At 45.1% G+C, this 24,043-nt stretch overlaps 2 protein-coding genes across 4 annotated transcripts in view; both read right to left on the reverse strand.

Annotated features, from left to right (window-relative positions):
• MTM1 (myotubularin 1) overlaps positions 1 to 746 on the reverse strand; it is a 41,783-nt gene extending 41,037 nt beyond the window's left edge. For both annotated transcript variants that reach the window (XM_032123870.1, XM_032123868.1), the window contains exon 1: positions 687 to 746. The gene's annotated coding sequence lies outside the window, so the exon portion shown is untranslated. The remainder of the gene's footprint in view (positions 1 to 686) is intronic.
• Positions 747 to 13,505: 12,759 nt separating this feature from the next.
• MAMLD1 (mastermind like domain containing 1) overlaps positions 13,506 to 24,043 on the reverse strand; it is an 82,085-nt gene continuing 71,547 nt past the window's right edge. For both annotated transcript variants that reach the window (XM_032123875.1, XM_032123874.1), the window contains 3 exons: positions 17,383 to 17,529; positions 16,016 to 16,097; positions 13,506 to 15,725 (listed from right to left, as the gene is read on the reverse strand). In XM_032123875.1, the coding sequence (XP_031979766.1) occupies positions 14,710 to 15,725; positions 16,016 to 16,097; positions 17,383 to 17,529 (1,245 nt within the window). In that variant the 3' untranslated portion in view covers positions 13,506 to 14,709. The remainder of the gene's footprint in view (positions 15,726 to 16,015; positions 16,098 to 17,382; positions 17,530 to 24,043) is intronic.

Here is a 24,043-nt window from a genome sequence, read left to right on the forward strand (position 1 = left end):
CGTACACCTGAAAAAAACCCACACCAACAGACCAAAACCCACCAACTACACAAAGAAGAAAACATGCCTTTTGATTGCCGCAACACAAAAATCAGCAAGCAAAAAGTCCGTCATCTTCAAGAATCATTTCATGCTTTAAGTCAACTAAAAAGTTTGCTCTGAAATGGAAGGTTTCAGCTTTTCAGCCGTGAACACTGAAAGAAGTAACATGCCTCAGAACAAAATTTAAGCCAGTCAGAAATGAACGCGACAGCGGCTTAAAGGTCCGAAGGCGAATCAAGAGCACTCGGGATATTCTCACATCACAGGAGACGACTTAACAGGAAAGGTAAAAATTACACTTCAGAGGTGTCTTCGCTGAGCCCCGACACTTCAGCAACGCCTCGCTCCCGGATGGATGCTGCACACCGGGGCGTGAGCCAGGAGAAGCCGGAGCCCAGCGGCCACGAACAGCCCGGGCAACCGAGCCCCGCCAGCCGCTGGGCCTCACCGACACTCCCCAGACCCACGGACACTGCCCGGGCCCCGCACCGACACTACCGGGCCCCGCAGCCGACAACGCCTGGGCGCCGCACCGACACCGCCGGGCCCCAACGACGCACAGCGGCCGGGCACGGACTCTCCCGGGCCCCGCACGGAATCCCCCCGACAGTCCCGGCTCCGCGCCGTCCCTCACCCACACTCACCGCGCCGCCGCCGCCGCCGCCACGGGCCCCAGCGCCGCGCTCACGTGACGGGCCCGCGCCCGCCCCACGCCGCGGGGGCTGCCGGGAGCTGCGGCCGAGGGGCGGGGCTGGGCTGGGCGGGGCTCGGGGCGGGGCCAAGCGCGGTGGGCGGGGCTGCCCCGAGGGGCGGGGCGGGAGCGGCGCCCTCAGGCCGTGAGGGCGGGCGGAGCCTCCATGGGGGCCCTGAGGCGCTCGGGGCCGGGGCCGCCCCGCAGAGCGGTCCCGAAGGAAACACCCGGGGAAAAGGGAGGGGAAGAAAGGGGTGTGCGGCCAGTGTGAAGCGGATCACGCTGATGGAGTGATGAGAGACACCCCAAGCCTTCTGGATGCCCACTGGACACCCCTGAACACTATAATAAAAGGAGTAAACGATCAGAATGCTAAAAGAAGTAAAAGAATTGGTGATGTAAATGGCAGGGGTATCATTAATGTAAAATTAAAATGAAATTTAAATTGTCCATAAAATGGCCCATTGGCCCTGTACAGGGAGCAGCTGTGCGTGTCTGGAGGGCAAGTGGAGACCGGGGCACCTTCTGTGGTCTGATGCTCTCTGCTCTCAGGGAAGGAGGATCTGTGATATTGTCAAGCCTTTTTGATATCATGAAACATATTTTTGAGTTAAAATACAGCAGTGTGCAGCTTCTCCAGTGATGTGGCTAACACTAACTTGATCTCCCATCAGTGGAAGGACAATTCCTCCCTGCTTGTATGACCGGATACCACAGAAGAGCTGATCAAAGAAAAAAAATAACACAAGAAGTAACCTTGGGTTCAGTTCCTTTGTGAGCAATTAGGAGCTCCGTACTCAATTTAAGCAGATCTCACAGACCTAGCAGTGCTCCCCTTGCACCTGTGCGGCGCCAGCATTGGCTCCTTTGGGGAAAGATCATCCCCTGCATCATACCAACAACTATATCAAACATACCATATCACCTCTGCTTTTCCACGTCTTCTTGAAAAAAGTCTTCCTCCAGTTTAATTTTGGCAGTTATTTGTCCTCTATGAACAAAGAGTTACGCCATCTGAAGAGCTGACTCTGAGCTAAAGGCTCTTTGAGGTGAACCATGCATTTGTACCAGGCAAGAAGTACTTTCAGAAGAAGCCACAAGACAGTAATTTTGACAATAATTTTATGCATCATTTTTAGGTGTCATCTTTACTATCAACAATTTACATCTGGAATTCCAAAAACTTAAGAAAATCAAAACCAGAAAAACACAGGGGAACTGGGCTGGTGCCTCTTATGACAGCAAAAAAAATGTTTTTGGAGTGAAAAATATTTTTCTACAATAAGCATGGAACTGTGTGTTTTACATTAATAAGCAGCAGATGTAAGCAGTGAGCAAAAGGAGATGAAATATTCACCTCCCCTCACACAAGCAGTCTTGTCTGTTGTCTTCTGGTATGATACACCTTTGCCTCTGACATCATTCTCTCACCAAAGATTAGCTAAAACATCCACTGATGCAGTTTTGAAGTCTTGCTTTGATGTATTCCAGTGTGGTATTTCCAATCATAAATAATGTATTGCTTCATATGTGTATATATATATATATATTTATGTACAGGTCTACATATACATGTCTGTATACACACAGAGAATCCTTCGTATTTGATCATTCTGTCAAGGTTTCATTCAAATCACGTTTTAAAGGTTTTTCTCTGTCATCATGAGAACTAGAAGGATTTTTTTCCTTACTCATTTCTGACACCTCATGACTCAGATCACTAAAAGTGCTCTCCACAAATGTTCTCATAAATTTATTTCCATCAATTTTGTCCTAGATTTTTTCCAACCTGGCTTATGCCCTTTGCATTTCTTTCAAAAGACAAAATCTCAAACAGCCTCTTGCTCATATGACCTTTAATGATCACAACTATTATTCCACCTGAATCTGTCAAGTGAAATACTCTCCACCTCTGCTCAGTGACTGACCTGTCCTTTTTTTTTCCTCCTACATTTCTAAGACACCTACTGGCACATTTTTCAGGGACTGTTTCTTACATGCCTTCTAGCTTCCAGTCAGTATTAACCAGACCTTTCTCCCTGGGTCGCTGCGCTAGCCACTCCACGCTTTATCCCCAGCTAATGTGTACATTTGACCACAGCTCAAATGACCTTTTCCACTCAGTTTTTTTTCCCAGCTATGCCTCCTCCTCCTCCTGCAGATTGACTTGCTTTCCTAAAAAACTTTAGCTTGTACCTTTAGTACCTTCTTATGACTCTTCTGTGGGACTTCACTTTCCGCTGCATGCAGTCACAAATGTCCTGTGAGTCCCACACCTGTGTGGTCAGGCACCCAAAGGTGATGTGAAGTGGAAGAAATGTGCTTTGTCCCCTGACTGATGATTCAGCCAATAGCTCCTTGGATCTACAAGAGCATAAATTATTAATATTTTGCTAATAATGTGGGACATGAGTGGGGTTCAGGGATGTTTAGGCTCTCTCTGTATTTCTGAGCCTGGTCCTTGTCCTGTTGTATTGCAGGATATGGTGCCTTTGTTATAATCAGCCCAGACAGCACACAGATACTCCAGCCTCCAATCCCTGGACCATCTGGATAAAAACTGGTTAATTGACAATGCTAAGTACAGTTCAGCTCAGTACAGTTAAAATAGTGTCAAATCTTCTCCCACAAGTACTCTCTACTTTATCTATGACGCTATTATCTGCCTGTATGTAATCATCTTTGACTCAGACCTTTCCCTAGCCCTTTATGGTCAGACTATGTCTAAATCTGTCCATATAGCTAAAACTCCCATCTTCTCAAATCTCAATTACTGCAACATCGTTTCTCTTGGCCTTGAAAAATATAACCTTGTCTTACTCATACTTATTGAGAACACTGCTACAGTGGCCATTTTTCTTAGTCTGGCATTCTCACTGTGTTATTCCACTCTTTTCATCCGTGTGCTGGCTCAACCTACTCTATCATGTGGATCCTTACCTACCTGTCTTTACTTTGGAAGGCCTTGGCAGCGTGTGTACTTGCCATTTCCATTCCCTGCTGACATTTAACTGCAGCTCCAGTCAGCTCACAGTGCCAGTTTTCACAGTCCACTTGTAATACGTTTAAACAGGTTCTTTTGTGCATTCTTTTGGCTGCCTTTTATTTCCAAGGATCCTATAAACAGCCCAAAAGTTACTGGTAGTTTTCCTTGAAACCTCTCCTTAAAACTTTTCCTTCCTGTAATGTCTACAATAGAGGGTCACCAGTCTTTACGCTGCCTGTCCTGCCTATATTCCTCAGTTCTCTCATTTCATATTTTGTAAAGTATACAATTGTTGACCCTGATTACACACCAGGGTTTTGCTGCACTATGGTAATACAAATAATAAATACATATGTGAACTAAGATGCCGGGGGGAACGAAGGTATTATGAGATTGATGATATCAAAGTGCAATTTGGGATCATAGCAACACCTGATAATAATATTAACTTGTTTTCCTACTATTCTGGAGAAAAAAATAAGTGGAGGTGGGGAACCTGCATCTTTAAATCGAGCTCATAGGTCAAGTTAAAGATGATTTATGCCCATTTACCACACAATAATTTTCTCTTCCTGTTTTCAGTTGCTATCGTGACAGATAAAATGGAAAGGACAATGCAGTGTTAAACATCAAAATCCACAGGTATGTCTGTATGTTTACATATGTACATTCATTTTCCTTTTATGAGTTAGATATTAGAAAAGATATGGTATATCAGTGATTCTTTTGTTTTTCTAGCACAGTGCCACTTACACCCTTTGTTTCCTGTCATTGTCCTTTGTTTGCTAACCTGATGTTTATTTTTGTCTCTGCTAAATAAAGACCGCTAGATTTAATTCTTTTAAGCTGTACTTTAAGACCTCTTTAACCTATTTCTGTCTAGCTTTTCCCTCAATTAGCCTAATCGTTTCTTTATCAAGTAACATGTCACCAAATAAAACACATATAGCACCCAAACCCAAAATCTGCCCCTTGCTGCTTGGCTCACAATAGCAATAAGGTGAGTTATATAAGAGGCTTCTTGTATTTCTGGATCCTGCGACTCCCAAGGGCTGGAAATAGCAATTGTATTTTGGGAAGCATTTTCAGAAACACTGACTGAATACTTGTTATTGTGATTTCAGGCAGATGATAGCTCCCTTTCGGATACCTGGGTTTGCATACACAGCACTGCTGTCACCAAAACCTGGCACTTGGCAACTGATGCATACATATATATACCTGTATATGTGTATGTACATAAATACACACATCTGCTGTCACCACTAAACACATACTGATTCCTTGTCTTCAAAGACAGAGAAAATCAGTATCAGGTATTTGCTGATTCTATATTTAGGTAGGAAAAAAAACCCCTTATCTTCTCTGTGCAAATATTAGAAGCAGTTAGCATGTTTTATTTGAGAAATAGCTGCATTTCACAGAAAGGCAAACTCATTCTCATGTGTATCATACTTAATTTGCATAGAACATAAAGGTTTTAAGAGAACTGGAGTATTTGGATTAGAAGAACCAAACAAATGGAAATTAGTAATATCCACTGAATTACCCGAACTGTTAGTGGAATTAATTTTAGTAGAACAATGCCAGAAATTAGGAGAAATAGAAGAAAATCCTCTTAAAGTAAATAGCACACAAAAGCATAAGTTTCCAGTACACTTCCTATTGCAAACTGCAATAGAAAATTATCTGTTAAATGCATAAATACAGCTTGTAAAAGAGAAGGACCCTTTAGACTAATACCTGTTAAGTGCTTTGCTTTTGCTCTGTGCTTTGAAGTTCTGTGAAGGGCTGAGGTTTCATATAAATCCTGGAAGAGCTCCAGTGACACAACTCAGGCAGCTGAGACTGCAGGAGTGAAGTGGTTAAAGTTAAAATACCTTGTAAAGGCAAAAGCATCTTGGCGTCAAACAGTTTTACCAGCAGAAAGAAAGCTGTGCAAGGTGGACTCCCAAACACCCTGCTTCTACGGTCAAGGTCCACACATGTGGAGCTTTAACTACAGTAGTGTCTGAATCACAATTCAGCATGTAAGAATTATTTTAAGCATCATTTTAAGTATGCGAATGAGTGCAGCAGAGACAGGCTGTCACAGCAGAGTTAATACATGCTCCATTCAGAAATACTCTTTGTTCCATAGTTCAAGAGTCACAGCAGTTGATAGGGCAGGACAGGAAGCCAGCATTTCCTACTCACAGTGGAATAACTGCGAATTTTGAAAACACAGCACAGCCCCTCTCAGTTGTCATCCCACAACAAAGGAGAGGTAGCTTCAAAATTTGGACAAGCTCCAGACAGCAGACTGCAGTTGCTGAATGGCAAAGAGTCTCGAGGTCACAGGACCAGCTAGAGATCCTGCAGAGAGATCAGCATTTTGAAAGCCTTTCCTCTTTAGAATAGTGCATTTGTTTAGATCAGAACATATTTTTGCTTGATTTCCATGTTAGTATTGCTGTCATATTGTCAACAGCAGTGACTGCTTGTGCACAATCGGCAACCAATGAGTTGGCAAGCTGTTCCAAGCACCACTGCTCACCAGAGCTTTACTGATTTCTGTTTCTCTAAAGGCCAGTTGATCCAATAATTTGGAAGAAATTCTGCACTATCAGGTGTTAGTGATGACCTTCTTGTTGGAGTCAAGCCTCTGTCAGCAGAGGCTGCCAATGCACAGCTCAAGGAACTGAGAGGAGCTTTGAGTTCGCCAAAGTTCATGCTTTATTGATTCTGGTTTAATTCAAATTTCCCTTAACCATTTTGTAGGGAAAAAATGATCTAATCTTGTTATTCTGAGGTGTTAATCTTTATAATAAAAAAGAAAACACACCACCATAGTCAGTTTGCCTAAATATGTCATGGTGGGAAGAAGAGAAACTGGGTTACAAATGCAGTTTTCTTTCCCATTGTTAGAGAAAATTGCCATTTGTGGCCAGGATTAAAACCAACTGACACTCGTGGTGTTAGCAGGAACCTCCACTGCAGCAATCAATGAGGATCTTTCTCTTAAGTCCTATGGGACCAAGGATCATTCCTGTGGAACTGAAAGAGCCATACTGCTGTGGATCATCTGGCCTGGCAGATCTTTACACTCTGGTGAATAGGAGAAAATTTTATTATGAAGCAGAATGGCTTTAGTTGCTCTAATGAGGGAAACAAACCCTCTCTCAGCTCTGCAAAATCACTGAGACAAAGTGGGGTCTCAGCAGCCCTGAATATCACATCAGGTGCTGATATAGGTTCTTCAGACAATTAGCAAAGATTCAAGCAGCCACCTGAAAGAAATAATGGCTTTTATTGGAGCTAATGCAGTCATTTCTTCCATGAGGCTTCTTGTGAATAATTCTTGCTGGAAAAATTGTACATGATTTCTTTTCATTTATATTTTAATGCAATTTATTATACAACAGCGACCCTCATTCAGGGTTCAGAAGATCAGAGTACTTACAGTAATCTTCGCAGCACTTTTTATCTCCAGCTACAGCTTACATTCACAGCATGAAAAGAATAAAAAGTTAATGTACCAAATCAGAGGGTCTCTGTGTGGCAGTGTTAATCTCAGTGTTGAGCTATTATTTATTAGTAGTATTATGGTAGCATCTAGAGACCAGGGCCTCATTGTTTGGGCACTGCATAAAATACACAAAGAATATATTTGCTCTCTAGCTCAGAGTTTAAGTTTGAGGATGATTTGAGGATGTGGACAAGCGGTACTACACCTATAAATACTGCTACAGCCAGAGGCAAAACTTCTCATGCTTATTATGGATGCTGACAACAGGAATAAAATTACCAACTGACAGACAATTAAAATGGAAACATTATTCTGGGATCAGACCTCAAGGTGCAAGAAGATGAAAAGAGTCTCTCTGCCTGATTTCATGCCAGGACAAGCACGGTTGCAGACGGTGTCTCACTACATCTTGGGTACATTAACCATCCATTAGAAGCTCAAGAGGTGTCAGGTTTGAGTTTCTAAACCAGCCGGTCATGGACATGTCTGCAAGATGAAGCAGGGGGTAGAATGGTGAAGCAGTTTCATATCCTTCCCACTGCGAACAGCAACCTCCTGCTTCCTCTGTAGGTGGATCAAAACTCAAATTTGTCCCTTTCTGCTGCTGTCCCTCCACAGGTCTTCTTTCTCCTGCTATCTGTCTGGGTACTTGCTGCATTAATATTAATAGTGTACCACAGGTCACAGGCCAAAAACCTTAGCCGAGTAAATAACTGGAGGTTTGAAGCAGGAGTAGGACTCCACCTGCTCTTTAAGATGGACAGGTGGCACTTTTGAAGATATTGTTGGTAGGAATATTGGCCAAGAAGAGTAACCTGCTCACGTTTTCTGTGTGACCCCCAAGCCCTATGGCAAGGCCAGGTGTGCCACATCCCAGAGGTGGGAACAAGGTATTGAATGAAGCAAAGAACTTGCACAGAGGAGAGGTGGAATCGGTGGCTCATCCTCCACTGCCTACCTGCCGGGCTGCATGCTATCCCTGCCCGAATGAGCCAACTGGCTCTTAAGGTTGGAAAATTAAGACACCAAAGGTCCTGACTCACAGTCTCTTTTTGGCCACAACAAGCCGTACAGAAACAACCAGCTTATCCTCCCAGATCTGCACAGCTACTGCTGGTAATACACAACCCACTGCCCAGACGTGGCTTAACTACACTTGAAAAATCCTACTGGTGTCTGCCTGCCTCATTAGGCACCTAAATATCTTTGGGATTCGAGTCCTGAGCCTTTTGTGCCTCATGGTCCCCCACTGCTAATGGACATCATCAACTATCCTGAAAGAGCACAGCAAAACATATATATTTATTAAGGATTGTAAGGCTCAAACAGGGGGTTAATGGGAACCGCTTAGGCAAATAGTGCAGCCAGCTAATAGGTGAGAGAGAATAGTAATTTATGGGCTGAGAAGAGGAAAGGAACAAGGGGCTGCCAGGTAATTCTGTTTCCCTGGCTGCCATACAAAGCCAGCAGGGTTGACAAGGAGCAGTCTGTAAACTTGAAACAAAGCATGTTTCTGCAGCTGGACAGAGTCAAGCACAGCTTTATATTAGCAAAACAAAAAAGAGATTTCACAACTTTATAGCTTTGGGCTGGTTTCCCCTCAGCGAGTGAAAATAGGCCAGTCTCACCACCCCTGCCACTGCCCCAGGTGTTGTCTGTCCCAGTCATCCATCAAATACAGCACAACTCCAGGACAGGGAACCCAGCAGGGTCACCACACATGTCTTTTCACTCCTTGAAAAGGGATTAAGGCAACATCAGAACAATTAAAATGTCCTTTTTTAATACAAATCCAACTTTAAGCTTAAAATGACATTTCTTTTTTCTTCTCCAGCCAAGTTGTTTAAAGACATTAAATTGCAGCATCAAAAACCTTGATAAGGACAAAAACAGTGTGATGCACAAACCTCAGGAGCTTCTCAGTGGTTTTTGGCTTTGACACAGTTGAGACTGGCAGCAGGGTTCAGCCAGGCAGCAAAGGGCCCTTTGGGCATTGGGGACAAATCACTGCTGTAACTGTGGATTGTTTTAATCGGCACGGAGCCATGATGCAACCCAGACCACTGTCATGCCAACCCTGAGAAAATGAACAAAAATCCAACCTTAGCTCCAAAAAAGCGAAGAAATCAGGCTCCATGGCCACACCACGTGCACAGTCATGAGCACTTCGCTACACAGGGGCACGCAGCCCTGCACCAACATGCAGCCCAGCACCAACACACACACAGCCCAACACTCAGCTCAGCACCAGCACACACAGCCCAGGACCAACACACAGAGCCCAGCAACATCACACACAGCCCAACACTCAGCCCCAGCACCATCACACACAGCCCAACACTCAGCCCCAGCACCAACACACACAGCACATCATGACACACAGCTCAACACACAGAGCCCAACAGCATCACACGCAGCTCAACACACAGCCCAGCACCAACACCAGCCCACTGCCAGCACACACAGCTCAGCACCAACACACAGCCCAGCACCAACACACAGCCCAGGACCATCACACACAGCACAACACCAACACTCAGCCCAGGACCAACACACAGAGCCCGACACAGCACAAGCCCTTGCCAGGCTCTGCCTCAGGCAGAGCAAGGATGAAAGCCAAGCCCCAGACCTGCCATGCAATGGGAAAGGGATCAAAACGTGTATAAAACAGCGTATTTGTTCTGTATTTGTGCAGTGCTACAAAGCCATTGAGTGAGTGGGGAGGGAGCAACCGTGGCTGTGATTAACTACAGCTCCAGTGGTTTCAGCCCGACTGCTTTAATAAGGCGCCTGTCCCTGGTTTCATGCAGGGTTGTACACAGGAGGCCTCTTGACCAGCCAGAGTCTTAAGTTTTCAGTAACTCCTGCAGCTGCTGACCATTACCTCTGTTTTAGCTTGCCCAGGAGAGACCCTTTGTGGTATTTAAAACACCTCACTCTTTCCCAGACTCTTTTATTATTATTTTTTTTTAATTCGCTATATATATATATGTATATAGCAGAGAATAGAAGGAAACAGGCATTAATTTGGAGTTAAGCACCAAAATCTGAGCTCAGCCTGAATAACTGGGCAGATGTGCCAGGGCCAAGTGTCCCCACCAGCAGTGTGTGCCACCTGCCTGTCAGTGCAGACGGCAGCAGGGGAGAGGCAGAGCTGCTCGCCCTCCTGCCTCCCCATGTCCTTGCTGCCCTGCAGTACCAGCACGGAGCGAGTCCTCCCCTGGGGCCACCCTGCACATCTGTGGCGCCTCTCCCACCATGCAGGGACATCCAGGCAGGACCATGAGACAAGTACCAGCTTCTTGCCAGGTGCTTGCTCTGCTCCCAGAGAGGTGTAAATCAGGGGTTACCCTGTGGCAGGCAGTGGAATAGCTCCTGATTTACAACATCCTACACAAGAGGAGAGCTTGACCTTACACTTCAACATCAGTGCAGTTTCCTTTGTTGAAAGCTTCTTAAGACAGACATGTAATCAATCCTGGAGAGCCACTGAGCAGCAGGGCTCAGGTTCTGCATAAGTCAGGGCTATGCTTCCTGGGGAAATTGTCTGATCCAGGCTCCCATGACATCTATTCCTAGGCGCTCCTTGCACACTGTCTGATAGGAGTGAGTGTGTTTTTCTGGTTTTCCTTTATTATAAATGGGCTCCTTTAGATTAATACAATCCACAAAGATAATTTTTCCATAATAAGGCTGGCTTACCTATTCTACTAACTTTTCAGTGAGAGAGGCTTTCAGTGAGCTCAGGTCTTTGGAAATTCTGGCCTTTATAGGCATTTGATGTTATTTTAGAACCCAAGAGGAAAAGCTTACTGCCTTGCCTCTGTTTTTTCATGGCCATAATTATGAGGGCAGTCTGGTGACGTAACTTGTATGGAAAATAAATGATTGCTTTCAACAGCAAGTGCTGTCAGACACTTCGTTCCTTGTGACTATTTTAGAAATCCAAATTCAGTTTGCACTGCTGGAGCACCACGTGCTGCTCTTATTTATGTTTGTATAAATTCCATGCTATACCACTGCCTTCAGGAGGTCTATTGTGTGTTTACACTGCATGGTGGCAGAATTTGGCTCATGGTGTAAGTCCATGTACATCTTGTGGGGTGATCTGCTGATCCAATAAACAGAGCAGGAGATCCATGTAGATACGTTTAGTCCTACAACTCAGTAGCCCTCACTAGCTATAACTATTCCCCTTAATGACAAACCGTGAGAGCGAAGGCAGGATGACACTGTGAGCATTTTCACACTTTAAACAGAGAGAAGAAAAGGGAAGGCAAAGTACAGGCAAAGGTAGTTTTTTTCAGAAAAATCGGACAATTAAATGTCATTACTAACTGTTACAGCCTGACACCAACCAGGACTGCAGTGCTGGTACTCCAGCTGCTGGAATGACCCCCCGTGGTCATCATGCCTTTGCCCTGCACTTCCCTGTGCCTGTGCTCCAGCCCAAGCTGCTGGCAGACCCAGGGAGATGCAGCCTTGCTCTTGGGCTGCAACCCAAGCAGGGCACTGGTCATTGTGGTTATGTGCCAACTCCCCAAAAGACGTGTTTACTAATCAGTAGTTACAAATACAATCAGCAAGACAATAATAATTATACTTAGTCCAGTTCTTCTAAGCTTGATATAGTCCTGACTCCTCACAACACCTCTGTGGCAAGGAATGATCATTCCCTCTTGAGGCATGAGGAATGGGATATGGAGGGGTGAAAATCTCTACCAGCTCAAAAGCTAGACAAAAAAAACAGACTGAGAAAAAGTGCGTACATAACAGAGGTACAAGATAAACTGTCTTCCAAAAATTCTGTTGGAAACAGTTGGCTTTTGAAGACACCCTTCCCACAGTGTATGTTACCCAAATCATGCAGAACTGAAAAGATGAAGTGTGTATTGACACAAACAAAATGAAGAATGAGAAGAGGACATTTTTGCTATTTTTATTAATATCCCAAAGAGGAGCGTGCAGGCAGTAGCCTTCTCTGCCATCAGTGGCTGCTGTGCTGCCAGCCTGGGGGGCTCAAGGGCCTCTGGATCCCAGACCTGTGTCAGACCTGCCACTCCCTGAAGCTCCCTGTGCCCAGGCAGGACACGGCTCACGACAGAAAAGCTGCTGAAATGGTGCCAGTTTTTGCAGCCAAACAAACTCACCTTTGTCTTCACCACAGACACACTCATGGGCATTTCTCCCCCTCTCTGCTGTCTGGAGGCCAGTTGGCATTTCTGCCTTGCTCAGACACTTGCTGAGTTCTACAGCATGTTTTGGGCAATTGCTTGGTTTCCTTTGCTGGAAAAACTGGCTTCTTTCTTCCTCACCCTGTTTTTTTACAAGTACACATCAAACTCAAGATGAAGCTGGTTAGGGATCATTCCCCTCAAAATGCCTGGCTCTGTGAGGATCTGCCTTTGCCATCAGGAAGCCACAAGGGTCTCTGACAAGCCTGGGGTTGTTGTACCTGGGGAGGTCTCCTGCCCACCTGTGCACCAGCAGCAGAGCATGTGCCTGGCTGCTTTAAACACTGACTGTCCCCTCTCACTTTTGACTTTAGGAGCTGTTTTCTGCCGTTTGGCTCTGGAGAACAGGCTCCTAGAAGGACCCGCTCCAGGACAGGAACATCCTTGCCAAACCCCTCCCTCCAGCAAGGAATCCCCCAGGAGATTTCCTCAGGCTCTTGGTGCCCACAGTGTGCCTGGGACAAAGGGCAACAATAACACATCTTCACCAGGAAGCTGGGGCGGTGTCTGGCTCGGTTAAATGGAGGCAATTTTAGCTCCAGATTCTATTTGTGCATTTATTTAACATTGCTAAAATTTTCCTGTTCTTTCCTACCCCTCCTCTCAGCCTGGCCTCCCCCAGGACAGGCACCAGCTCTCTCATAAGACAATTTCTGTGTTGAAGGAGTGACATTCTGTACCCACCACTGCCCTTGCAGGCGTCGCAGAATGAGCAAGGTCCCCTCCTCACTGCCTCACGCTTGGCATTTACACACAAGAACTGTCACTTAAAGAAACATGGTGCTATGTAAAAAAAAGCCCTACAGAGATTAATTTCACATTCACCTATAATTACACTCGAAAAGGACAGAGGGCCTCAGCAATCCCACCTTAAAATAAAATTAAAGCCTGCTTAAACCCTCTGTTCGGCCCTCTGCTTCTACCAACAACACACATGCATTTGTACATGTTATTAGATTGACGTTGTAGCATCCTGGACAAATCAAATTAATTCAAATATCTGCAGGTATGAAACACTGTAGCTGAAAAATGAGCACATAAAGATACGCAATTTTCCCCTGGCAGTTTATTATGGTATGAAGAAAAAACATTCTGTGCTTGAAGCTGACGTTATATTACAAATGTATTGCGAAGTATGACGTGACTATTAAAATATGATTACACAAAGTATGAACATTTTAAGAAGTTTACAGTACAGTGAATCTTTTATAAACAGACTCTTAAATATACAGAGGACAATAGTAGCTGACAGAAAAACATCAAAAATTAACTATTAATGTTTATAGACTTTTCCCCTGAAAAAAGTCTTACATTAAAACAGAAATTATGAAAAGCCTTAAAACCAGGAACAAATCACCTGTACACTACAAATATACATGGCAGAGGTGCACAAACCAGAGCTACCTTTTTGCTGAAGGGTTCAGTGGCTGGAGCTGGGCAGTGCCTGCCCAGCACCTCCTGTCCAGTGTGGCCACCATGGGCCATGCCATGCCATGCCGAGCCTGCGACCCCCAGGCACACACCCGTCAGCAGCTGGAAGGTCACGAGCACACACTCCCTGCAGGACAGCGCCGGCGCCTTGTCAGTGTCACAGCGACCTCCTGGAGTGTATCAAGCTGAGAACACGCCTGGGATCTGGCAAATGGATCTCTGCAAGCAGATCCCTGAATGCACTGGGGGCCTGGATGGGACCTACATACCACGTTTGGTCTGCAAGAGTAAGCGACAAGGGAATCAGCAGCTCCTCTTAGGGATTTTTTTTTTTTTTTTTTTTAATGCAACTTTTCAATCTTTCCTCTTGATATGGGAGAACAGATGCCACGTTTGATTTCTGCTTAGTCTGGTCGCAATGACACCCCTAGATCATGTGTTAAGTTATGTCAAAAACATAAGTATTTTATGCTGTAATACACAGTATTACTGAAACTAACAATATTATTTGCATATTTATAACAAGGTATAATGAAATCCCTATAATAAAACCAAAAGTTATGCTATAGATTTATTTACAAAGAGTCCAGCAAAGAAGTATAAATACTTCTACATTTAAGGTTTAGGAAAACATAATTTACAAAATATTCAAATATATACAGTCATCTGAAAAACTGCCAATATGAAACTTTGATGCAGGCAAAGAATTGGCTGAGTCTATTCCCTCTGTATTAAACGAGGCAGCGGCTTTCACGGGTTGTCTGTTCTGTTCAAAGCCATACGTGTGTTATTTACAATGAGGCTGCTTCTCTCTGAGCTAAACGTGTCCAGAGCTTTGAGCGTGCTGTCCCAAAATGTCATCTATCATTGTCAGATTGTTCAACCACTCTTCGTCGTTGCTGCTGCTGTTCTTCATGAGGGAGTCAAGGAAGTCAGTGTCGCTGCAGTTGGCAGGCATGATGGAATTGCTGTGCTGGGACACAAAGTCATACTGGGGCAGCTCGGCGGCGGCGCTCATCCTGCTGAAGGCGTCGGGCTGGCCAGTGGAAGGGTAGCTTGGCGGGCCGAGGCCCGGGGCAGGATTGAGGTGGTTAAAACTGGACACTCCTTGGGGCACCGATTTCATAACATTCATAGCTGGCAACGGTGCCCTGGTTAAATTGTGTCTCAAGTTCTGATTACTCATTGAGCTCAAGCCCTGGCCAGACTGTCCCATGCTCAGTTTCTGCATCTGCCTGACCTGGACGCCGGGAGCGATCTGATTCGGCGGCACCACAGCCTGCTGCGAGAACGCCTGACCCGGTGTGCTCGGCCTCACACTCTGCTTGGAGAACACCGTGCTCCCGGAAAACTGCTGCATGCTGGTATCCATTTGGCTTTGATTTGGCATTCTTGGCACAGTAGTCGGCGTCCACATCTGGGCAGATGAGTTGGGGTAGACATTGGGGATTCTTGGCATGCTCGGCTGCCTCAAGTGTTGCTGTGTTGCAGAGTGATTTGCTAAGGAGCCAGAGCTGAAGCCTCCCATCGGCATTCCCGGCCTCACAGTGGAGTGGCTGTGAACAGTTTGGCATCCCGAGTTCATGCCCAGTGAGTTCTGGCTTGGCCGCAGCGGGATGTTAAAGTCAGAATTAGGTGGAAAAATCCCCTGCTGCTTGCCAGGGTTGTGTGGAATCATCACCATCGTCCCACTGCTCTGGCTGGCGGTGGCTGGGGCCATGCCAGAGCCCAAGGTGCTTTGGAGCATGGCTGGGTTTGACGGCAGCATGCGGTGGTTGGGCGGAGGAGCTGGGATCACCTGGTTACAGTCAGCAGGAATGGGCTGCTGCACGGCTGTGGACAAAGAGATGCATTAGCTGGTGAGCACAGATTCAGTCTGGAAACATGGCAGAGCCTTTAGAAACTGCTGCTCTTTCTTTCATGTCAAGGGGCCTTCTCCTTGGTGTTCTTTGTAACAGAGTTATACTGGAGCCAGGGGAAAGAGAACAGGGGAATCTCACGATATGTGATAAAATGCTAAATGCTTTTAACTGAGGGCAGAGAATCATTAAATGTCTCTATTTAACCAGACACCAGGCCCTGGCACCTCAAGGATTTTTATGGCATGGCATTTCCTTCCTTACCTTGAAACTGGTTTATCTGCTGAGCCGCAAACAAGCTCCTCTGTTCAGATGTTACTCCCAGCATGTTTTGTCTCTGCTTTTCCTGGAAAACAAGGGGAGTAATAGTCAAGTTGCAGTCTCTTGACAAGCAAAAGAGCAGCAGACACTTGAAGTGTAGCCACTATCATTAACAACCTCTCCCATACACCCTCTACCCCCCTCCTCTGATGAGACTCAGCCCAGACATTTCATTTCAGACTGAATCTTAATTGTTCACATTCCCCTTCCTGCAAACGTGTCCTGATGCCAGCCCAGCACTGGGAAGTGCAACCTTCAGCAGATGCTGTGCAGGCAGCCAAAAGGAAGCTGGACAAACATGGAGACTCCTGTGTTCACCAGCTTCTGAGTGGAGTGTGCTGCAGTTGGAGGCTCTGCCCATGTGCACCACCCCCTTGTGTGCTGGTTGCCACTTTTAACCAGAACACAGGGAGCCAGGGATCCACAGCAGGTGCTCCCTGAGCAAGGCATTGCCAGGCTACTCCAGGTGACCTGATTTGAGTCTTCCCCCATTTAGCCCCAGAACCCACCACTGCACTCAGATCCCTGCTGCGGGCAGCAGCTATGACCTGGGGAGCCCTCTGGGGGTAGTGGAGGGGTGGCTCCCCCTGTGTTAGAGTATCCCAGAAAAAGTTGAAGCCAAATGATGGCAGGGAAGCAGAGTTGGGTTTGTAAAAGTTTGATCAAGGGGCAGCACAGGACTTCATTGAGGGTTTCACTGAGCTACTTCTCATCTCATTTCCCATCCACAGAAATGAGCCTCCTTGACCCAAATCCAGCAGCACATTCAGAAAGTCAGAGACACATGGTCAGAGCTGCCTTACCCAATTAATCAGTGGGATTTCCCCACCCCAGCTTCCTCACACAGCCTAGCAAACCTCCTACAGGGGCTTCTGTTGCTAGAGAGACCAGTCAAGTCCTGGACAAACTGGAGTCTAACATCTGCTCTGCTAAATCCCCAGGGAACCAGAGAGAAAGGCAAGCATGGAGAACATCTCTCTGGGGCTGACTCACTTTACAAGGCTCCCTTCTCTGCATCTTCCCTCCCAGCTCTGTGGCTGACCAAAATGACATCAGGGATGTGGAGGTGACCAAATCCTTCCCTTGCATATGAGGGGGCAAACGTGCGCTCAACTCTGGCAGAGCAGCACTTGGCCTTGGCCTCTCTTGGCCTCATCCTAGACTCATCACAGCCTTAGTGTGACTCAGCCCAGCAATTCCAGGGTCACTACTTAGTGTTTGCTGACTGATGATTTCCTCATTCCAGTTAGTCCTGTCCTTCCCAGTGAGGTGGACAGCACAGCAACCCACAGAGGCATTCAGCATCGTACCTGCATCAGCTGCCGTTTCATTATCTGCTGCTTCAGTAAATGGTTCCTCATCGTGTACCCGTTGACCGTGGCTGGTGCCGGCACAGAGCCGCCGCTTGGGATGGAGCCCGGCTCCTGAAGTCTGGCAACAATTCCAGGATTTTGATCCTGCCAAGAAAGATGAAAAAAATAAAATTAATCTCATTAGGGAGGTAACAACAGAAGTCCTTATCCTCTCTGCTGATGCCCTCTCTTCGGTCTTCAGCTGTCCCAAGGCCAAAACACCTCATGGACTCACACAGCCCTGTGTGTCACAGTGAGGACAGTGAGAGGCGGGGGACTGCTCTGATTTCTAAGGATCAGCACAAGAAGAAGTGAGAGAAGCAAAAAGTTAATCCAAAATTCCTCGTGAGTAGCCCAAGGCCACAGGGACCAATTCACTACCACTGCTGCAGTCACAGGGCTGCCTGGCTGGCAGAAGGGATGTGAGTAAAGCATCACAGTTCTCACAACTTCTCCAACTGTTACACTGAAGGACAGAAGGGAAGTTGCATCAGGGTAGGATTTGGCATGTGAATGTAAAGGAAAAACCTACAGGAAAAGAGCAAACTAAAGGCAGAAGAGTGGAAAAGGTGCCATCAGACCAGGGACCCAGAGAGATAAGGAAGATGTGGGCCTGCGATTGAAGTGGTTCTTGTGGGTCTCATGATTGGATGAACAAGAAGAGGTCATTGTAAAAGGAGAGAAGAACATGCAAAAATGTAGGGCCAGGTCATGCCTCGGCACAAATCAGTAATAAATGCAGTGGGACCTGCTCCTGCCTGGCACAAACCAGCCTTGCTCTAAGTCCTCAGTGAAAGATCCAAATTGACTTTGACAGCTGAGGTCTTGCCTCCAAAGAAAGAGTATGGTGGAGAGGAGAGAAAAATATAATTCACCAGAGCACAGTGAAGACACAACCCAAAATGGAAAAAGAATTTTAAAAATCCTGAATTCTAAACATCTTAGGAGCTGGGAGGTATTCAGGGAAATACAAGAGAAAAATGAGGGAAGAAGTCAAGGCCTCGCTGAAGACAAGATCCTGTGAGTGCTGTACCCAGGAACAGCAGCACCAGCGTATTCCCCGTCCTCCATTTTCACATCCAGCTTCTACATTATTTATGATGTTTTGTTATTATTGGCAGGGAGAAGTATGTATATTATATCCAGCATCCTTGCTGGGCCATGCTTCCTTTGTTTTCAGAATGGAAGCCCACATCCTTTGTTTGAGAATCAATGTTATCAGGAGATAAGCAAGCAGAAAATGGTTGTTGCCTTTTGACATCTGACAATTAGAAGCATGCTCAGATGGAGAAAACAGGATACGAGCCATGTTTCAGAGTGGCCAGAAGAAAGCCTTGGAAGGCATTTGTCACCAGGAAAGCTCCTCGAGCCTGGGGCACCTTTCCACAGAGGCTTCACCATGAGGAATCACCCAACTCCTTCCAAGACATTCTTTCTAAGAGGGATTACCAAGAAGGTCACTGAAATTACTCATTTTTATGGTGCCTCCTTTTGTTGTAGCACTTTGGTCTATTATGCAAAAGCACAAATGATGAAATGTAAATGCCTGCTAGATAATTTACTAAAAGACACAAACCTGCAGCTCATCACTGCTCTCATTATCATTCCTATTCATGGGCAGTCTCATAAGACTAGATTTTATTACTGGTGCTTTGCTTACAATTCTGCTGGACATCTCTCCTCCTCCCCATTCCCTCCTACCCATTTTACTCCCTCTCTCCCACAGAAAAAGAGGAGGGGAGGAAAAAGTAAATATGATTTACTACAGATGTAAATATGAAAGTTCATGTAAAGCTGGCACTCTGCTTTCATGTCAGACAGGATTCTGCAGCCACAGTTAAGCTTTGAATAATGCAGATTGCCTCTGGGGGAATATTTGAAAGTGGAGAGATTCAGTTTGTGTACTCTGCACATGAAAGACGCTGAAATTTTCATACCACCAAAATCCCTGCCATCTATCCAATTTCCTCCAAACTTGTCTTGTGGCGTGCAGAGGGTCTGTGCTTACTGAAGCAAAGGAGTTTAGTGCAAGGACAATCATTCTGATGTCTTGCTCTGGGCTATTGCATTAACAAGTCATAACATTAAAGTCTCTTTTCCTAATCATGTCCACCTCATTCTAATTTCTCCTAAACATCATCAAGAAAATAATGTTGATTTTTCCATATTATTAATGGTAAAGAAGTGTAAATCACATTACTAATTGCGGCTCTTGTGCTGTGGCGGTACAAATGCTTAATTATATGGGATTTTCTGCAGGCACCCTATAGCAATAATGACAATCAGCAAAGTTCATTTGCAAATACACAGAATGGGTTGCTGAGTTTTTCAGAGCAAAGTTGTATAACACTTAATTAGCCAGTAAAGAAACAATCTAGAGATATGCAGTTTGCTTTTGGGGAAATTAGGACAAAATAGCATAGATGAGAAGCCAAGGAGTGAATTTGAAATCCTGACTTCTACTAGTTCACATTTAGGTTAAGACAAAAAGAAAAACAGAAAGGAAAGGAAAAAGTTCTCTCTTTTCACCACTAGTGGGAACTACTGTATTCCTGTACAATAAAAAATAACCACTTGCACGTCATGACTAAGAATAGCTCTGGTGTAGTCTAAAGGACACTGCAATCTGTACCAAAGGTTAATGAACTTTAAACATTTTTCCTTTTCATCACTTCCCAAGAAAAATCACTTTCCTTCCCCTAGTAAAACCAAGCCAAAGCAGCCATAACCTTAGTAGTTTGGATTTATAAATTATAAATCCAGGAAGACAGCAAAGAGAGGAGGATTCTGATGCCAAATCTGGAAATGTTGGAAGCGGGTGTTCCCACCCAAGGGGCCATGTGGCTGAGCTGCACAGTTACACTGGAGGGTGCAAGGGCTATGGGAGGGTCTGACTCTTTGACTTAAAAAAAAAATAAAATAAAATAAAAGGCAGTTGCATGTAGGTATCAGGGGTTTTTTCCATTTTTCCCTCCCCAAACTCATATTAAAATGGGCAGAATCCCTAACTAAACGGCACACTACACAACCTGGAACTGGAGAGTGTGTTTGAGAACATGTGTGCCTGTTGCCAGGCGAAGTGTCACGCAGCAGGTCCAGAGCTCCTGGGCTTCCCAGTGGGGCAGTTTCTACTCAGAAAGGCCTTGGGGATAACTACACCATTCTGACTTAGTATCTCATGCACTAGTTTCGAGAGCAGGGAGAAAAGAATCAGGCTCCAGGCTTGCAGGGATGTGTAGTGCTTGTGTCACTGTTCAGCCACTGACTGCAGCTGTAAAGGCCATTGCACAGCCCAGTGAAACCAGTGCCCCACAGCTGCTGACTGGTGTATGATGGGCAAATCCACAGGTCACTGCACCCAGCTGCAGCGAGTGTAGGTCTGGTCCAACAACCATCCAGGCAAGTGCTTAATGGAAAGTGTGCAAATAGTCCCAGTGAGTCCTACCATGTACATTTATGAATCCACATCCTTCCAAAAATCCACTGATGAGCTTGAGACCCATCGTCTGACTACATATAAGATGCACTGCAGCAAATAAGCGTGGAGACGAATTGTTCTTTGTGAACATGGCTGATAAACTTCAGTCCTCAGTACTTAGTTATATATCCAGTAATCACTTTGTGGCTTCACTTAAGCAAGAATGAGGAAACTTATGGCCCCTAATTCCTCTGAATCCTCATTAACAAACAGTCCAAAAAGAATTTAAAAGCAAGACTTTCTGAGGATCTGAACTAGAGCTGTAATCACTCTTTGGCAAGTATGTAAAAAAGCCTCTAATCTTTAATAAAGAGCATTCATTGTTTTTTAGGACTACGTGAAAACACTAAACTCATTTATCACTATTAAACCTTCCCATCTGTTTTTACAGTGTAACTCCAAAGAATATAACAAAGAAATCGTACATGTTAAATTGTATTGACTTAAGCCCAGAGCTATTGGAGATGTACAATTTATTTCAGTGAGGGCAGGAAGGGGACTGCAGGCTGCTAGACAGACTCATTTGTCCAATGCTGAAAAGACAGTTATCTGCACCAAAATGGCTCTCAAAAAGGCACATTTGCTTTATAAGAAATAAGCTGCCAGGTGAGACCATTCAGCATTATGTTAAAGGCTCAGACAATAAAACTAAGTCATGAATTTCAATAGTTAACAGATGGACTAATTAGAGACGGAATTCTTTGTGGTTTGAACAGATAACCAGGTCACAGCAAGGTTACTGAGAGAGAGGCAGGCAGCACTGCAAATTTCAGCAGATATTTACAGAGTCGGGGAAGAGCTGCACTTCCTAACCGAACGCATTAACAGTAGTGGAGGAACAGAAAAGTGGCTAATTAAAAATACTTCTAGTACCTGAATTTTAAAAGTTTATTCAATTTCAAAGGATGCTGCTGATTTGAGAAATATTCCCTCACTTCCAATGGGGCATCCAGCTGAATCCAGTGATTTCAGAGCTTAAACCAGAAAGGCTGTTGAGATGAGCTGCAGCATAAAAACAGAAGGCCAAAGGAAATGGGGCACCCAGGGTGGATGTTTGCTCTGAGAGTGGGACAAACTGCTTTTTCCACCAGGTCTGGGGTTTTTTTGGCAACCAAAGGTAACTTAGTTTGAAGTATTTACCATGATATCACATAGTAAATAAGAAACACAAGAAACAACCAGAAAACTACAGGATTTGAGAAGAGCCACTCCTGACCTGTTCCAAGGCCCCAGCTCCTGCACTGGGGACTCGTGGGTGATCCATGCTCGTGGCAGGGACAGCTATTCCCCAGGGGTGGGGTGAAGTTTCACAAACCAAGTTTTGTTCTGTATTTTAAGAACATCTTTTACATACAGGGAGCTCTGTACTCTGATGAGAAAATGCAAATACTAGTTTCAAACTAATGCCCCTGTGTTTTCCTACCTCCTGATGCATCCTCTCCCATCCAGGAGCTGCGCTGCATCTCCTTGGTGGGGACTCCAAGCTTGGGCAGCACTTAGCTCTGAAGCCCAGGACTGAGACTTCTGGGCACAACCACACTAAAATACCACACACTAAGCAATTAAAACACCAATAGCATTAAAGCTGCCTCACCCAACTTCATGGTTTGAAGAGTTTCATGATTTAGAATTACAGAGAAGCCACACACAGACTCCTGGTGTGTAGTGATTTTGTGCATCCCCACAGGAAACCTTGATGCCACCTTTACAAAGAAGGCTCATGGCCTCCACAGCTGTCAGTGGTCTTAGATACGAAGATGGTGACCAATGCAAACAAATAAAGCAAACAAAATCCAGGGTCAGGTTTGTCAGAAGGATTGTGTCAGCCCACTCAAGAGTGTGATGTCTGTGAGATGCCACTGTCATTTGCTTCACACAGAAGTCAGAGGTTACCTGTGCTTTTTGCCTCTGCTTCTTGCCTTTGACAAAACTCCCCATCTGCTCTTTGGAAGTCTTCTGCCTTTTTTCCTCCCCTATTCTGCTCACAATTCAGTGATGTTCCTCAAGATAAAACAGCCTTTCATTTCAGAAATGCTCCAAAGCTTTCTGTTTGTTTGCGTGTTTGCTTTAGCACAATGTATGAACATTGATAAAACAAACTGTGCAGTTCAGTGGATCTGGGCTTTTTTTACCCATCTTTCACCCGTTTACTTGATACACAAGCATGTGAAATACTGCCAGACTCAAGTTTCTAAGCTTATCTTGGGGGCTGTCAGTCAGGAAAAGGCTTTGTTTGAAGACTGTAAGTGATCCGTGGGTATATGGTTTTGTTAAAAAAAAATCCTTTCAAGTTTTTCTTTCTTTTAATACAGCATGAGCATGTACAGTTTCCTTGAAAGGTAGTCCTCCTTCCTTGATAGGAGCAGCAACAAGATCACCACACCTGGCTAGCAATTGTATCAGGATCTTCTTCCTGCCTTCAAGCAAAGCAGATGAAACACTCATTTCCCTATAGCTGTTCTTATACTTCACGCTGTTCAAAACAAAATAAAATCCCATCAAAGTATCCAAAATGCTTTTAAAATGCACCCACAATTCTAGTACAATGGAAACTGACTCCACTTCCCCTCTTAAAAAAAAATTAATCTAATTAAATAAAGCTTTTGTGCAAAGACTCTACCAATATTTTCAGAACTGGTTTCATCCATCAAAACATTTTGTTAAAGAGCAACAGCAACCAGAGCAACAGAAAGACAGAAAATCCAGAGTGAATTATTGCAATAGTGATTTTTCTCTTAGACGAAAATGCGTCCTTTAGCAGGCATGTGGAAATCAAGCTGTGATGCTGTTAGCAGCACCAATGTAGTTACAAGGAACATGGGAAACAGCTTTGGGAGCAGCCAACAGCTTGAGGAATGGAAGAGTTGGTGTGTAACAGACAGACACAATCTCCCTGCTTGTAAAGAGGTGTGATCAAGATTCCAGCAAGAGCAGCTCCCTTGAAAACAGATCCTTTGGCCCAGATGAACTCCCAGGCCATGGTAAAGGTAGTCTGGTGAACAGCTTTGATCCAGCATCCTGAATGCATGGCAAACTTTCCTGGAAGACTGGAGACCCATGGAGTCTCTGGCAGGCCCCTGATGGCAGTGGCACATAGGTGCCTGCAGTGTTCACATACTTTTCTTCCATCTGAGAGCAGCA

This window comes from Corvus moneduloides, chromosome 14 (genome assembly GCF_009650955.1).
Source record: "Corvus moneduloides isolate bCorMon1 chromosome 14, bCorMon1.pri, whole genome shotgun sequence".
NCBI classification, from domain to species: Eukaryota; Metazoa; Chordata; class Aves; order Passeriformes; family Corvidae; genus Corvus; species Corvus moneduloides.